This window comes from Staurois parvus, unplaced genomic scaffold (assembly GCF_062004578.1).
Source record: "Staurois parvus isolate SC_StPar_1 unplaced genomic scaffold, SC_StPar_1.0 ptg001028l, whole genome shotgun sequence".
Lineage (NCBI taxonomy): Eukaryota > Metazoa > Chordata > Amphibia > Anura > Ranidae > Staurois > Staurois parvus.
Window position 1 is genome coordinate 372,342 of NW_028318824.1, and position 17,651 is coordinate 389,992.

The 17,651-nt window shown below is 45.1% G+C and overlaps 1 protein-coding gene across 3 annotated transcripts in view; it reads right to left on the reverse strand.

Moving 5' to 3' along the window:
* Positions 1 to 17,651, reverse strand: part of TBC1D19 (TBC1 domain family member 19) — a 222,241-nt gene that overhangs the window by 147,047 nt on the left and 57,543 nt on the right. For all 3 annotated transcript variants that reach the window (XM_089657792.1, XM_089657793.1, XM_089657791.1), the window contains exon 5: positions 99 to 173. In XM_089657792.1, coding sequence (XP_089513918.1) covers positions 99 to 173 — 75 coding nt within the window. The remainder of the gene's footprint in view (positions 1 to 98; positions 174 to 17,651) is intronic.

The window sequence follows — 17,651 nt, forward strand, 5'->3', positions numbered from 1 at the left end:
TATATATATATATATATATATATATATATATATATATATATACATATATACACACACACACACACACATATATATACAATGTTTATGAAGAAACTTACCTTACGTGCAAGGGGAATATTCAGCTCTGTGCACATACTGTTCAAACTTTTCAGTACTCTTTTCTCCCAGCTTGCCTGAAATGATAAACAACTTTGAAAGTCTGCAGATGAAAACCTTCCTGCGCTAGTTGGTCCTTGTTCCTACTAGGCATCTTGCTGTGTACTACCGAGGGTGCTTATAAAAGGTGAGAACATCAATAAGCTGGAAATTGGGTTTAGTCAGCAGAAGGCAGGTTAGATTTATAGAACTACAGATACTTGAGCCTTTGTTTTTTTTAAAGACTCGCCAAATTACAAAATGTAACATACAGCGGGAAAAATAATTTTTTGTTGGTTTGCCCATTTACAATGAAATGAAGGGTCTATAATTTTTATCATAGGTGTATTTTAAATGATAGAAGCAGAATATCAACCAAAAATCCAGAAAAAAACATATGATACAAATTCTGTAAATTGAGTTGCAGTTCAGTGAGTAAAATAAGTATTTGATCCCCAAGCAAAATATGACTTAGTACTTGGTGGAAAAACTCTTGTTGACAAGCACAGAGGTAAGACATTTGTCATAGTTGGTTACCAGGTTTGCACACATCTCAGGAGGGAATATGGTCCGCTCTTCTTTATGATTTTTGTAAATCCTTAAGATTTTTAGCTGTCGTTTGGGAACCTCCATACATTTTCTATAGGATTAAGGTCTGGAGACTGGCTAGGCCACTCCATGACCTTACTGTGCTTCTTCTTGAGCCATTCCTTTGTTCCCTTGGTGGTATGTTTTGGGTCATGTCATGCTGGAAGATCCATACTCCGTGTTCTCTAGGGGAAGAATGTTCTCATCCAAGATTTTACAATACATGGCCCCGTCCATTGGCCCCTCAATGTGGCAAAGTCGGCCTGTGCCTTTAGCAGAGAAACAGACTCAAAGCATAATGTTTCCACCTCCATACTTGACTGTAGGGATGGTGTTCTTAGGGTTATAGTCAGAATTTTTCTTCCTCCAAACACGGCAAGTCGAGTAAATGCCAAAGAGCTCAATTATGGTCTCATCTGACCACAGAACTTTTTCTCAATTCTTCTCTGAATCATTTAGATGTTCATTGGGAAACTTCAGATTGGCCTGTGTATGTGCTTTCTTGAGGAGGGGGGCCTTGTGGGCGCTGCAGGATTTCAATCCATTGCGGCGTATTGTGTTACCAATAGTTTGTTTGGTGACTGTGGTCCCGACTGCCTTGAGATCATTCACAAGCTCCTTCCATGCAGTTATGGGCTGATCCCTCGCTTTTCTCATGTCCATCCTTACTCCATGAGGCAAAATTTTGCATGGAGCTCCAGACCGAGGGCGATTGATGGTTATTTTGAATTTCTTCACATCTGCAAATAATCGCTCCAACAGTTGTCTCCTTCTCACCAAGCTTCTTGCTGATGGTCTTGTAGCCCTATTCAGCCATGTGCAGGTCTACAATCTTGTCCCTGATGTCCTTTGACAGCTCTTTGGTCTTGCCCATGGTGGTGCCCAAGAAAGAGATTCTGTGGACAGATGTTTTTTTATACACATAACGAGTTGTCCTTAGAAGCACCTTCTTAAATTGACAGGACTAATCTGTGTACAGCATGAGCACATAGCCAGTTTGTGGGAGCCAGAATTGTTGTTGGTTGGTAGGGGATCAAATACTTACCTTACTCACTGAACTGTAACTCAATTTATAAGATTTGTATTGTGTTTTTTCTGGATTTCTGGTTGATATTCTGTCTCTATCATTTAAAATACTTCTATGATAACAATTGTAGAGCCTTCATTTCTTTGTAAGTGGGCAAATCTGCAGGGGATCAAAAAATTACTTTCCCCACTGTATATTAATTTCCACGTTGTATTTCAATTATTTCTACTTCTATTATTCTGGATGATCTTGAAAACGTACTTTGTGATGATCCCCACACATTTACCTCCTTGAATTCTGTAACACATAGTCACTATGCCCAGTGAGTAGGCACTGCTATGTCACACATTACTGCCTTCTGAACTACAGAGGTGCTGAGAGGAGGAGTTTCAGGAGGTGAAGTCAGTACAGGAATCCCTACTTGCAGGTACCAAGGTACCATGGGATATGTAGTCCTTGGAATTTGAAAATAAACAGCAGAGGAGAAGCTGCAAAGCATGCAGGGAATCCAGGAAGTTGTGGAAAGAGACAGCAAACTGGCAACACTCCAAACATGAAAAGAGAGTTTTCAAGTAAACATTGTAAAAAGTAACTATTGCTTGCATTGTTATTACAATGCTGATTTAAAAAATAAATGTATATGGTGTGACCATAGAGCTCCTTTAAATAAACTGAACTGTTTACCGTGCTGCTCTTGGGGCACTGTCCATTCAAAAAGCAAAGCAGTTAAGTATTTAATTGCATTATTTCCATTGAGATGAAGTTTTAATTTATGGTTGGTGTCTTGTTGATTCATTATTAAGCATGGGACAGAGGTTCCTCAGGTTGCCAAATTATTTACTGTAGTGCAACTTTCTATAAAAACTAGGTTATTGAAGCTCTGGACAACAGCTTGTCTGATCAAATGAATTGCATTAAAGTATATCTAAATTCAAATACAAACATTTTATATATTGCAGTTTTTAGCTGCAGCTTTATATATTGCAGTTTTTAGTTGCAGCTTTATATATTGCATTATTATTCATTTTAACTATTAACACCAGCACTAAGTGCCTTATATCTACAGCAACGGTATCTACCACACTCTGTGTGTAAATTGCTGTATCTTTACTATACAGCGCTCATATGATACACTGTATATTTTTATGTAAACAATCTCTAAACAAAGTGCATATACTCAAAACAATCTAAGACTGCCCAATATGGACTTTTGTGTACCATTAGTTTCCTTTTTTTTGCCTTTTTTTTTAGCCAGTAATTCTCCCAGTAGCTCACTTCCTATCATGAAATGACAATGCTCACAAACCGTGCAATATCTATAGAAAGGTAACTTTGTCACCTTAAAACCATAGATGATGCACATTTCTTTCCTGCAACCACCGGTTGCTGTCAGTGTTGATGGGGGAATCCCCCCAGCGGAGCTGTTGTGTTGTCCCGACAGGGGAAGGGGGGAAGCCATCCCTGCCAGAACACAGTGACTATTGCTAGCAGCTATAGCAATATTTATGGCAATAATTTCATGAAAAATCTGACAGGCTGGTTGTACCCAAGTTGTACAACAACTAAACTTGGTATAATCAGCCTGTCCATAGATGGTTCGAATCTTGGGCGGTCCCTGCTGAACTCGCCAAAATTCAAACTATCCAAGGTCTGCTTAAGGGATAAGTTCACCTTCCGTGAATTAATGAACTGCAAGTCCCGGGAGCCTTAGGGGTTGTGGTACTTCATTGAAGCTTCCTGTCAGAATATCTGCTTGCTCATACATCCCGTATGGCAAGCAGATATTCTGACAGGTCTGCAGGAGACCTGCATGGCATCAGTGATCCACTGATCACTGGTGCAATGCTCTCTGGGCTCCTGTAGACAAAAATAACAAATGCACATTTTTTTACCTGCAAAAAAAATGTGCATTTAGTATTTTTCTCTAAAAGGTAAACTTATCCTTTAAGGCTGTGATTTAAGCCAAAAGGTGTGCTGATAAGTACTGATTGGCAAGGTTCCCAGTCTTTTGCAAAAACCTTGGTTTATTTATCCTGTTAAATTAAGGAAATCAATAGTAAATGTGCATTAAAAGCTAGCATGGCAGGTTTAAGAGTGTTCGCTGCAGAGTAAATTCATTAGATACCAATAAAGCATTACACATGACAGGGTATGCCCACACTTTTGCAAAAGTGTGTATTGATATAACCATTATGTTTATACCCTTTTCTTTTTCAAATCTGGCCTTTTGCTGCTCGTAAACCAGAATTTTTCATAATAAACCATCTTTCTGCCACTACTGAAACATTATTGTAGACAAGACTGAGGTCATCTACTTAAAGGAAAAGTTCACCTTTCTACAAAGAATATTAAATGAACATTTGCAGGTAAAAAAAATGTGCATTTATTATTTTTGTAGTAGGAGCCAGTAAAGCATTACACCAGCGATCAGCCGATCACTGATGCCATGCAGGTCTCCTGCAAACTGCCAATGTATCTGCTTGTTTGTACATCCCCATACAGGCAAGCCGATACTTCTGACAGGAAGAATCAATGAACTACCACAGCGCTTACAGAGCCGTGGTAGTTCAGTGAGAACCACAAGCCGACAGGCATTAAGATTGTCGAGACTTGTAATTCATTCATTTACAGAACTCTGTGAATGAATGATGCGGCCATGTGGGAGGAGCCCCGCGTGGTCATGCTGTTTTTATATTTCAATAATTTTTATTAGAAGATTTTGAAACATACAAACAACTGAAAGAAAAGAAAAAAAAAAAGTCAACAGTGATATTAAGAGGTTCACATTAATACATACAAATATGTGTAGAAAGAAGTAGTTGACGGCACCTCACCAACCGGTCGAGGCACAATGCAGAGACTTGCTTTAGCTACATGAGAGGTATGTTACCTTTGTGAACCAATTGGAACTTTAGTAGGTATATTGAGGGGGAGTGGAGGCAGTAGAAGGAGGGGAAAGGTAGGGGGGGGGGGTAGAGGCACCCGAGTTGTCGGAGTCATGTAGAGTGAAGGTAAACTATAGAATCATTTTATGGAACAGTTGGGATTCTGTAACCATCGAGTCCATTGGGTCTCAAATTTGTAATACGAGGAATTATGGAGCGCTGTTCTTCTCTCCATCTCGCAAAGGAAGTTAAGGTCGGTCAATAGTCGGGACAAAGAAGGAGTGTTAATAGAACGCCAAAGCCTGGTGATGTTTAGTTTTGCAGCTGACAAGATGTGTACGGTGACAGTGCGTGAAGTCAGTGGAATTTGGTCTATGCCAATATGGAGGAGCGCTAAAGCAGGGTTTGGGGGAATTGGGGTTTTCACTATCGAGGAGATTAGTTGGAAAACTTGATTTTAATAGGAAGTAAGGGATTTGCACGCCCACATCAAGTGGAGAAGGGATCCTCTTTCCCCGCAGTGTCTCCAGCAAGATTGGGAGTGTTGAGGATAAAATAAAGACAGCTTGACAGGTGTTAAGTACCATTGATGGAGTATTTTCAAGTATGATTCCCAATGAGAGCTACACTTAGAGGCTTTGAAAGTAATGGTGAAAATTCTCTCCCAATTACCGGGAGATATCGGTTGTTGTATTATGTTTTCCCAATTTGCTAGGGATGATGTATGCGTGGTGAACTGCGAGTCTACGAGCATCGTGTAAAAAGTTGATATACCTTTTTTTGGGTAGGTAGATTTTTGAAAGAAGTGGTGTGCTGTCGCTGGGAATTTTATGTTAAATGGTACATTCGTCTTGCGGAGGGTATGGGTTAAGCGTATATAGGTGAAATATTCAGTAGCCGGAATACGGTATTTGTCCCGAATAGCTTGAAAGGAATGTAATTTATTGTTAGTATATAGATCTTGTATATAGAGTATTCGATGGTCTATCCATAGATTTAGGTTTAAATGAGGAGATAGGAAGTGTAGGGATGAAAGCGGAGTGGGAGTGTGGAGGTTATCCGTGCGTAGTTTGGTATGAGTAAGAAAGTCCTCCCAAGCTGCTAGGGAAGCTCGTATACAAGGGTTGTAGTGCGGGTTTGTAGGTTGTACTCCGCGGGGAATGAATAGTAAATCGGACAAGGTGTGCGGTAGGAACAGAGAGGTTTCCATAATAGACCATGTCTTGCTGATTGTGGGCTGTCTCCAGAAGAAGAGCTGATCAAGTATCGCTGCAAGGTAGTATGACTTCACATGTGGGAGGCCTGCTCCGCCTCTGGAGGGAGGACGGATTAGAAGATTTGTGAGACATCGAGGCTTCTTTGAGTTCCATAGGAACCGATTCAAAATTGTCTGGAGTCTTGTAAAGAATATATGGGGGACTGGGATAGGGAGTGTTCTAAAGATGTAGAGAATCTTGGGTAAAATACACATTTTGACTGTCGCCATTCTGCCTAACGTCGAGAGGGTAGTGGTGCGTAGGCCTTTAATCTCTTGTGGAATAGATTCCAATAATGGTGTAAAGTTCGCATTGTATAGTTGGCTAGTCCTAGGAGTGAGTTTGATTCCCAAGTACGGAATGCCAAATTTTTCCCAAGTAAAGGGGAAATGTTTAGAGATGAGAATTTGGGTATTTTCAGGTGTGTGTAGATTCAGTATGGAAGATTTCGGTTCATTAAGCTTGTAGTAAGATACGGATGTGTAGTTTTGGATGTGAATTCGTATCGTGTTAAGGGATTTATATGGGTTGGTGACCATTAGGATAATGTCATCCGCGAATAAGCTTATCTTGTGTTCTGATTTTAGGAATATAAATCCGTGAATTTAGGGTCATTTCTGAGGTTGGTTGCCAGTGGTTCGAAAAGAAGAGCAAAAATTATGGGGGATAAAGGGCAACCTTGTCTAGTTCCATTAGAAATGTAGAAAGGTTGAGATAGTGTACCATTGGTTAATACTCTGGCTGAGGGTCTAGAGTAAAGGGACAATATGGCTGATAACATTCAGTCAGATATCCCAAATTTTTGTAGTGTATGTGTCATAAATTGCCAATGGATTCGATCAAACGCCTTTTCTGCATCGAGCGAAAGTAAAAGCGAGGATTGAGGATTTAGTTCAAGGTGGTGTATCAGGGATATGATTTGTCTAGCGGCGTCAGGGGCCTGTCTATCAGGAATAAATCCTACTTGGTCTGGGTGAATTAGAATCGGTAGGTAGGGGAGTAATCTCAGGGCTATTATCTTAGCATATATCTTTATGTCTGTGTTGAGAAGTGAGATTGGTCTGTAGTTTTATACCAATTGAGGGTCTTTGCCGGGCTTCGGAATGGTAGTAATTATTGATTGTAGCATTTCTTGAGGGAATTCTCCACAAGTAGCGGCATGATTATATAGGAGAGATAGGTGTGGGGTAAGGTTGGGGGCAAGTGCTTTGTAATATTCATTGGTGAAGCCATCATTCCCTGGTGACTTGTTCAGCGGGAGGGTGCGTATGATTCTCTCTATCTCAGGAGGAACAATCGGTACCGAGATAGATTCAAGTTGAGACTGAGTTATGCGTGGAAGATTAGTGCTATGCAAAAACTGTTCGATTGCTTGTGTTGTGGGCTGGATTGTAGCGATGTCATCTTTCAGGTTATATAGTGTCTGGTAATAGGCCGCAAAGGCATTGGCTATGTCCTGTGGGTTTGTTAGGGTGTCATGTAACGTAGGGTGTCGAATTGTGGATATTTTGGTTTTCAGTCGTTTTTGTCTGATAGTCTTGCTAAGGAGCGAGTTTGCTTTGTTACCTAGTGCATAAAATCTAGCTTTTGTTTTTTGCAGATTAGCATCATATGTGTGTAGAAAAATGGTGCGTAATTTATTTCTATCAGAGTTTAGGGTCGCTGTCGTGGCTGGATTTGGGTGCTGTTTGTTCAGTTTTTCATTTAAGCGAATGGAGGTCATGAGTTGGTCAATTAGTTGGGAACGTTGTCTCTTAACGCGGGAATTTAACTGGATGAGGATACCTCTCATGTAGGCCTTGTAAGCTGGCCAAAGCGTGGTAATGGATATATCAGGGGTGGAATTGGTATCAAAAAAGAGTTTGTGAGCTTCTTGAATATGCTTCAGGTTTTCCGGAGCTGTTAAAAGTGCAGAGTTAAGTCTCCAGATGGGTGGTAGTGCTGTATTTTGATCATCGACTAAGGATATTTGGATCGGAGCATGGTCAGACCAGGTTATGGTCCCTATTTTGGATGACGTCACCTGTTGCAGCGTCCACTTGTCTGTTATGAACATGTCTATACGCGAGTATGAAAGATGCGGAGGGGAGTAATAAGTATAATCCCGTTCAAATCCATGTTGACATCTCCAGATGTCATAAAGGTCGTTGTCATGGAGAAATTGGTTAAAAGTAGGTTTGGTGTATTTGGAAGTGGAGGATGAGTCTATGTCCGAGTTTCCCATAATGTTGAAATCACCACCAACTATGAGCTTTCCTTGTTTATGTCGGGAAATGGTTTTGAAAAGTTTACGGTAGAAACTTAACTGTTTGTAATTAGGGCCATAAATATTCACTAAAGTGTGGGTCTTGTCATTTATCTGGCATACTAATATATGGAAGCATCCTTGTGGGTCCGCTGTCTGTGATAATATACGGAATGAGAGAGAATCGTTGATGGCCGTGATCACTCCATTTTTCTTTTTGGTGTTGGTTGCCATGAATATTTGGGAGAAGCGATGAAGATACAATTTGGGTGACTTATTAGTAGCGAAGTGTGTTTCCTGTATGAAGAGTATGTCTGCTCGTGATTTCCGTGCTTCTTTAGATAGTAGTGATCGTTTATAAGGTGAATTTAAGCCTCGAACGTTTAAGGACGTAAGATTAATCATTGGTATTTATATTTCCAGGATTTTCCGATGATTGGAGTGTTATTTGAGATAATCGTAAAATTATATACGTTTTCAAGAGGTTGAGTGAGTGTAGTTGGAAAGTCTGTGACTCAATAGAAGCGGTGAAGGGAGTATTCCAAGATATGTCGCAGTAAAAGATGCTGAGGTCTTGAGCGGGTGTCCAGTGGTGCCAGGGTAAGGAAGGGGGGAGGGTATGGTTGAACAATAAAAAACCATTTGCAAAAAAAGCAAATATCACGTGTAGCCAACATTGCTACCTCTAAACTGGGGGGCTCAGGGGGGCTTGACCGTTGGATGGTGGTCAGGCCAATAGTAAGAAAAACTTTGAGCGAGGTTCAAGGGTTTAGGCCAAACGCCAGACAAATCAAATGAGTGATTGGCTCCTGGGAGAGCGGGTGAATATGCTGAGAGACAGAGAAGAAAAATATATACGTCCCGCGGGAGCTATGTTGCTTCCATAGAGCTATGCACAGATTCTTGTGGTTCTGCAGGTATGATATTCCAGGATTTTAGTAGATCCAGGCCAGCCTCCAATGATTTAATGGTGAAGATCCTACCATCTTGTCTCACCGTTAACTTGGTGGGGAACCCCCATTGGTAGGCTATGCCGTGATTTCTGAGGGCCTTGGTGATTGATATCATACGTTTCCTGTTAAGGAGGGTAGCCTTAGATAAATCCGCATATAGGTGGAGATTTGTGTGTGATGGCGGGAGCGGAGGCGGGTTTCGGGCCGCTGACATGATTCTGGCTTTCACGTGGTAGAAATGGATGCGTGCTAAGACATCTCTAGGGATAGATGCTGGTAAAAAGGATGGTTTAGGTAGGCGGTGCGCACGGTCAATTGCGAGTTCTAAGTCGGATATTGAAGGTAGAATGAGTTTGATGTATTGCTGTATGTATGGGAGTAGGTTCTCGTTCGTAACAGATTCGGGGATTCCTCTGAATTTAATATTATTGCGACGTGATCTGTCTTCCAAATCGGCCAATTTTTGATTGATCTGCTCTATGTCAGATGAATGGTCTGCGTGAGCATCAATTAAGTTGTTGTGCGCCGTAATGATGTCTCCCATGTTGTTCTCAATGTGGCTTATTCTGTGTTCTTGTTGTTGTATTATATTTGACATTTGGTTAAGTGACGTGAAGATATCATTGTGTAGCGATTGGCGCAGAGATGTGAGCATGCTTCTCATGCATATCTCTGTCAGCGGTATATCTGACGCAGGGAATGCGTCTATATCAGGCATAGTTGGGTGGGATATATGTGGTGCAGGATCTGAGGCCTGGGGTAGCATATTGGGGTCCTGCTCTAGCCGTGGCCTGGACTTGGCTGGGCTTAGTGATGTAGGGGACATTGGGGGTGATAACTCACCAGGGTCCCCGGGGTAGAGCGAGTGCTGCAGCCTGAGATCCCTTTGCTGGGACCTGTAGTCCTCCTGTTGATCTCTGCTTCCCTCTCCTTGCTTGCAGCCGCGGGCACCATCTTGGATTCCCGGCCCGACGGCCGGGAAGAATTGAGTTAGTTTACCCGGCTGATCCGCCGTTTTTTTCCTGAGTGGCATAGCAGTGGAGGGTCGGGCACCTTATACCAGCGGTGCGGTGTCAGTGCTGTGTCCCAGGGCCAGTTTGTGCCGCTGTGTGTCTGGCGGGTGGACGGAGCTGCCTCACTTCACGTCCACCTTCAGAGCTGGCCGCGCATGCGCCCCGGTCATGCTGTTTTTAAAGAGTGACAAGGTAAACTTGTCATTTAAAGAGGATCTTCAGTCATTAGAAAAAGAAATAAAAGTGAGCAGTTATAAATACTGCAGCTGCTGACTTTTAAAATTTAACTAAAGGCAGGTGGAGAGGGATTAGAACACCTGTCAGATTTTTATTGTTTGTGCTCTCATGTTTGTTCACCCTCTCTATTTGTACTGTTTACCGTTATCATTGAAAGTGAAAGTAAAAGAAAATCACAAATGTTGGGTTGGCCCCACAGAAGTAATAGAGGGAAAATCTTCCACTGGGGACACCAGTTATGATGACCTGGGGTTCCCAAGAAATTCCTTAAATTTGCAGGGATTTCTTCTCACTTCCTTTGGCTATGAGACAAAAGTGAAGGTAAATCACCGTAATGGGACTCCTTTACTCTATCCAAAATGAAAACAAGTTTTGTCTATAGTTCTGCTTTTTATTTTTCCATAAAATTTTTTTTATTAAAGGTTTTATTGGTTTACATACAACAAAACCAAACAATAGAAAAACCACACAAGTGAGATGAGTACAAAATACGACAATAAAGTCTAGTACTTGACTCCTCACATTGTACAATGGTGATCACACTTACACTGTATTATTCTGAAATCAAAGCAAGAAATAACAATAGTATAGCGTATCCTACCAGCAAGGTTGCCATACAGTATATTAGATAAGCTAAGAATGGATAAAAAGAACCATTTATACCAAAAATAGTCAATAGAGCAGTGAGGCATAACAAGTAAGTAACAACTGGTCAATCCATTAGAATAGAAAACAGCCCACTTCTGAGCTTACTAATAAAAGCTAATGTACCATGGGAGGAATACCTCTCTACCTCACATATCGTTAAGTAGTCTGAGACCACCCTGGCACAATCCTCATTTAAGGAGAGAATAGAATCATATTATTGCTAACATTGCAGTAGCCACAGGGATACAAGGGTTAATGGGGGTAGACCCAGAGTCTGAAGCCACGGATTCCATAGTTTATTAAACTTAAGGAAAGTACCACATTGTTTCAGAATCTGTTTTTCCTTCAATAAGTTTGTACTGACTTGTGTTCGCCAGTCCTCAAATTTGGGGGGTGACTGTGCAAACCATTTTAACCAAATACAATTCCTGTGCCAAAAATAAAAGTCGGGTGATTACAGTCCTGACTTACAGAGTATAACATTCTTCATCTAGATAGCCTAATATAAATGTCAGAGGATCACTAAGTAAAGTCACCTGAAATACTTGACTGACAGTAGTAATTATAGTACTCTAGTAACGCACTAGTTTTGGGGCACTTCCAAAAGACATGCAATTGGTCTGCTGGGGAACCCTTTTGGTGAGGGCAGTCTGGTGTATCTCTACGACACCATCTGTTTAGAGTATGTGGAATTCTTTGGACCCAGTGTATGACAAAGAGTTATAACAATTTCTGAGTTAGAGATATGATCACCAAGGGAAATTGCTCTAGAATAGATTTCCCCATCGATGATAAGGACATCGGCAGACCATCCCCTTCTGCCAGATAAATATATATTGCATTGAGAGCAATTTAAAAGAGATTTGTAGAGAGAAGATATAAGACCCTTCTTGTTGGTAGCTGATGCCTGCAGATCTATTAGTGGGGTTTTAATTTACTTGAGGGTAGTATTCGTGGCCTGAGTAAAGGGGGTATGGTGTGCCTGAAGGTATTGAAAGAATCTGCATGATGAAATAGCAAATTCAGTTTGTAGATCTGTAACAGGATTTCAGCTGGTCATTATTATATAACTGTGTTAGGAACTGGACACCTCTAGAGTGCCAACCAGCAAAGCCCTGCAGTTTGTTAAGTTCTTTCAGCCTGCCTCCCTCCCAAATGGGGTGATATCTTGAAATCCCTTCATATCTCATAATTCACTTCATCTCATCCCAAACCTTGGCCACAAGTAAGAATGTAGGATTCTGAGGAGAATTCCAGAATATACCCACATCCAGCTGAGCTATTAAGTGACATTGGTCAGATCCTGATAACAATACAGCTTGGATGGGATCCGTGTTATTTATAGCCCCCCAACCGGAAAAGTGTTGCAGCTGGGGTGAAAAAATTACAGTCAAGTAGAGGGGACTGCCAATCTTCCCCCATCTATAGGTAGCTGAAATATGTGCAGGAGTACCTGGGTTGTTTCCCTTTCCAAATTAGAATCTGAAAAAGTGAATCAATCTTTTTAAACCACTTCTATGTAACCCAGATAAATGAATAACACCTGGGGAGCCCAGATCATTTTGATAAGGTTTTTACATCCCACAACAGACAAAGTTAGTTTACACCTCCTGGCTACCCTTCTTCCTCTCCTCTGAGCTACCCACTATCATCCTTAGGGATTTCAACATCCCTGTCAACCTCGACAACCCGGACACAGCCCGTCTCCTCCACTTAACCTCCTCCTTTGCACTTGCACAGTGCATACAATCCACCACCCACTCCGACGGTAATATCCTTGATCTTGTCTTCTCCAACTGCTGCGCTCCCCACAACCTCACTAACACCCCCTTCCCTCTCTCTGACCACAACCTGATTACCTTCTCTATCTCCTCATCCTCCAACGCCTACCCCTCCAAATGTCACACTTCTACCAGCCGTAACCTCCGCAACCTTAACCCTGCCTCCCTCCACTCCGCAGCTGATCAACTTCATGACCGCATCCTCCCCCTGTCCTGCCCCGACTTGGCTATGACCGCCTACAACAATGCGCTGTCAACAGCCCTTGACTCACTAGCGCCTTTAACCACACGCAACATCAGACCCCGACCTCTCCCTCAAAACCCTCAAACGACACAGTCGTGCCCTGGAGCGACTATGGCGCAAAACCAAATCCCAACAAGCCTTCACCCGATACAAATCTGCCTTCCACACCTACACCTCCTCCCTCCATACTGCCAAACAAGCCTACTTCCTGACCCTCATCAAGGCCCTCTCCTCCAATCCTCACCGACTCTTCTCCACCTTCAACTCTCTACTCTCGCCACCCCCACCTCCACCCAGCACCTCACTCACTGCCCTTGAGATTGCCAATCACTTCAAAAACAAGACTGACACAATTCGCAAGGACATTGCCGCAACTCACACGCCTTCTCAACCCGTCCCCTCTCACACAGCTACCCCCTCATCCCCCCTCCCCCTCGACATAATCCACAGGGACTTCGTTGCTGCTCAAACTCCCTCCAACCCCCTTCCCCCTCACTCAGCTACCCCCTCTACACCCCTCTCCCATGGCCCCATCACTGCTCTGACCTCCTCTCCCACCCCACCCTACATTCCTCATACTGAAGCTCCCCCAACACTCCGCACCTTTGACCTTACTACCATCGAAGAAGTCTCCAAGATCCTCTCTGATGCCCGCCTCACCACCTGCCCCCTCGACCCTATCCCCTCACAACTCCTACAACCTCCCTCCCCCTCCATCCTACGCTCCCTCACCTACATCTTCAATCTCTCCCTCTCCTCCGGCACTTTCCCTTCCCCTCTGAAACATGCACACATCACCCCCATACTTAAAAAGCCCTCCCTGGACCCCAATGACCCGAACAACCTCAGACCCATCTCCCTGCTCCCATTTACATCTAAACTCCTCGAGCGCCTAGTCTACGCCCACCTATGCTCTCACCTCAACGACAACAACCTCCTCGATCCCCTACAGTCCGGCTTCCGTCCCCTACACTCCACCGAAACTGCCTTACTCAAACACTCCAACGACCTGCTAACCGCCAAAGCTAATGGCAACTATTCAGTGCTCCTACTCCTTGACCTCTCTGCAGCCTTTGACACAGTCGACCACCCCCTCCTCCTCAAAAAACTACACTCCCTCGGCCTCAGAGATTCTGCTCTCTCCTGGCTCTCATCCTACCTGTCACAACACTCTTTCAGCGTTACCTATAATGCCACCACCTCCCTCTCACTCCCCCTCTCTGTTGGGGTCCCTCAAGGCTCTGTCCTCGGGCCCCTTCTCTTCTCCATCTACACCTCCTCCCTTGGCCAACTCATACACTCTCACGGCTTCAACTACCACCTCTATGCCGACGACACACAAATCTATCTCTCAACCCCCCACCTCACCCCCTCGGTCTCCGCCCGAATCACACACCTGTTGAGCGACATATCAGACTGGATGTCGCTCCACTTCCTTAAACTGAACCTCTCCAAAACCGAGTTTCTTGTCTTCCCTCCAGCCCGGACACCACCCCCCATTGACTTCTCCATCATGTCCAACAACGCCACCATAAAACCCGCCCCGCAGGCCAGAGTACTTGGTGTCATTTTGGACTCCAACCTATCCTTCCAGCCCCAAGTCCACTCTTTAACAAACTCGTGCAGACTCCACCTCCGCAACATCGCCAAAATCCGCACGTTCCTAACTCCACTAAACCACTAAACAGCTCATCCACTCCCTCATCATATCACGACCCGACTACTGCAACTCCCTCCTCACTGGCCTGCCTCGCCGCTGGCTATCCCCGCTTCAGTCCATCCTGAATACGGCTGCCAGACTCATTCACCTTTCCAACCGCTCCATTTCCGCCACCCCCCTCTGCCAATCCCTCCACTGGCTTCCGATTGCGCAACGGATCAAATTCAAAATCCTAACGCTGACGTACAAAGCTGTCCACCATACTGCCCCGAACTACATCACTGACCTAATATCCAAGTACCGCCCAGCACGCACACTCCGCTCCTCACAAGACCTCCTTCTCTCTAGTTCCCTGGTCTCCTCCTCCCATGCCCGCCTCCAGGACTTCTCCAGGGTGTCACCCATCCTCTGGAACTCCCTGCCCCAACCCATCAGATTATCACCTACTCTCCTCTCCTTTAGGCGCACCCTGAAAACCCATCTCTTCAGGGAAGCCTACCCCGCGCCCTGCTAACTTGCCGACCTCCTCCACTCTTCCTACCACTCCATCCCCCACAGCTATCTCCTCCTGTGCCACCATCCCCTCCCTCCTAGATTGTAAGCTCGAAAGAGCAGGGCCCTTGATCCCCTCATGTTTTGCATTGTATTGGTATTGTTCTGTCACATGTTCTCTGTAATGTACAGCGCTGAGCGAACTATTGGCGCTTTATAAATACTGTATAATAATAATAATTAGAGATGAGCGAAGTATTCAAAAATTCGATTCGACTGATTCGGCGAATTCGTGGAAAAATTTCGATTCGAGTCGAATATATTCGCTGTGAATTTAACTTAAAAAAGGGTGTTTCTAGGCTTCAGAGAGACTTAATATTAGTGCAGAACACTGTACCTTTAATTTAAATGCCCTTGGAGTCTGCTGGGGAAGAGAAATAATACTGTCAGTCAGTATGACATGCAGATGAGTGCCGTCGATCTTAGAATCACCGCACACTTCACTCATTTGGGCAGTCACGGGGCCAAAACCAGAGTGTGGAGCCACAGTGTGGCGGTGGAGGCAGCAGCAATGGGAGGCCATACAGCACACTATGACAAAAATGGAAACCACCAGCAGTGTGAGGAGACCTGAAAGTGGCACATAGCAGAGTGTGGCGATAGAGACAGCAGCAATGGGAGGCCGTACAGGGACCCATGACACACTCTGGACCTGGCAGCAGCATGAGGAGGCGGTACAGGGGCCCATGACAGATTACGGGCCTGGCAGCAGCATGAGGAGTCGGTACGGGGGCCCATGGCAGATTACGGGCCTGGCAGCAGCAATGGGAGGCCGTACAGGGACCCATGACACACTCTGGACCTGGCAGCAGCATGGGGAGGCGGTACAGGGGCCCATGACAGATTACGGGCCTGGCAGCAGCATGAGGAGTCGGTACGGGGGCCCATGACACACTCTGGACCTGGCAGCAGCATGAGGAGGCGGTACAGGGGCGCATGACAGATTACGAGCCTGGCAGCAGCAACTTGGACAGGAGGACGTTCAGCTTCTGCACCGTCGGGTGCGTGCTCGCAAACTGTTGTCTCTTGGAAACGGATTCCAAGAAAGACTGCTGACGGAATCCGTGAAGAGGAGTAGCAGGAGAAGGAGCATCTGAACGAGCGGAATATGCCAACAAGCGACAACAGGGGCCCATGACAGATTACGGGCCTGGCAGCAGCATGAGGAGTCGGTACGGGGGCCCATGGCAGATTAGGGGCCTGGCAGCAGCTATGGGAGGCCCGTAATCTGCCAGCACCCTATGACAAAAAATGGAACACACCAGCAGTGTGAGGAGACCTGAAAGTGGCACATGGCAGAGTGTGGCGATGGAGACAGCAGCAATGGGAGGCCGTACAGGGACCCATGAGAGACTCTGGACCTAGCAGCAGCATGAGGAGGCGGTATAGGGGCCCATGGCAGATTAGGGGCCTGGCAGCAGCTATGGGAGGCCCATAATCTGCCAGCACCCTATGACAAAAAATGGAACACACCAGCAGTGTGAGGAGACCTGAAAGTGGCACATGGCAGAGTGTGGCGATGGAGACAGCAGCAATGGGAGGCCGTACAGGGACCCATGAGAGACTCTGGACCTGGCAGCAGCATGAGGAGGCGGTATAGGGGCCCATGGCAGATTAGGGGCCTGGCAGCAGCTATGGGAGGCCCGTAATCTGCCAGCACCCTATGACAAAAAATGGAACACACCAGCAGTGTGAGGAGACCTGAAAGTGGCACATGGCAGAGTGTGGCGATGGAGACAGCAGCAATGGGAGGCCGTACAGGGACCCATGAGAGACTCTGGACCTGGCAGCAGCATGAGGAGGCGGTATAGGGGCCCATGGCAGATTAGGGGCCTGGCAGCAGCTATGGGAGGCCCGTAATCTGCCAGCACCCTATGACAAAAAATGGAACACACCAGCAGTGTGAGGAGACCTGAAAGTGGCACATGGCAGAGTGTGGCGATGGAGACAGCAGCAATGGGAGGCCGTACAGGGACCCATGAGAGACTCTGGACTTGGCAGCAGCATGAGGAGGCGGTATAGGGGCCCATGGCAGATTAGGGGCCTGGCAGCAGCTATGGGAGGCCCGTAATCTGCCAGCACCCTATGACAAAAAATGGAACACACCAGCAGTGTGAGGAGACCTGAAAGTGGCACATGTTTGGGGCATGATTCATGGCGGATTTAGTCAGTTGTGTCAGGAACTGGTGGTTTGAAATCCAGACTAATCCACGCCTGATTCATTTTCACAAACGTGAGTCTCTCCACACTTTGGGTGGACAGTCGTGTCCTCCGCGGAGTTGCAATACCTCCTGCCGCACTAAACACGCCCTCCGATGCCACGCTACTGGCCGGGCATGACAGCCTTTCAAGGGCAAATTCAGCTAGTTGGGGCCAAAGGTCAAGTTTCGTTGCCCAGTAGTCAAGGGGATTGTCTACCTCGGTTGG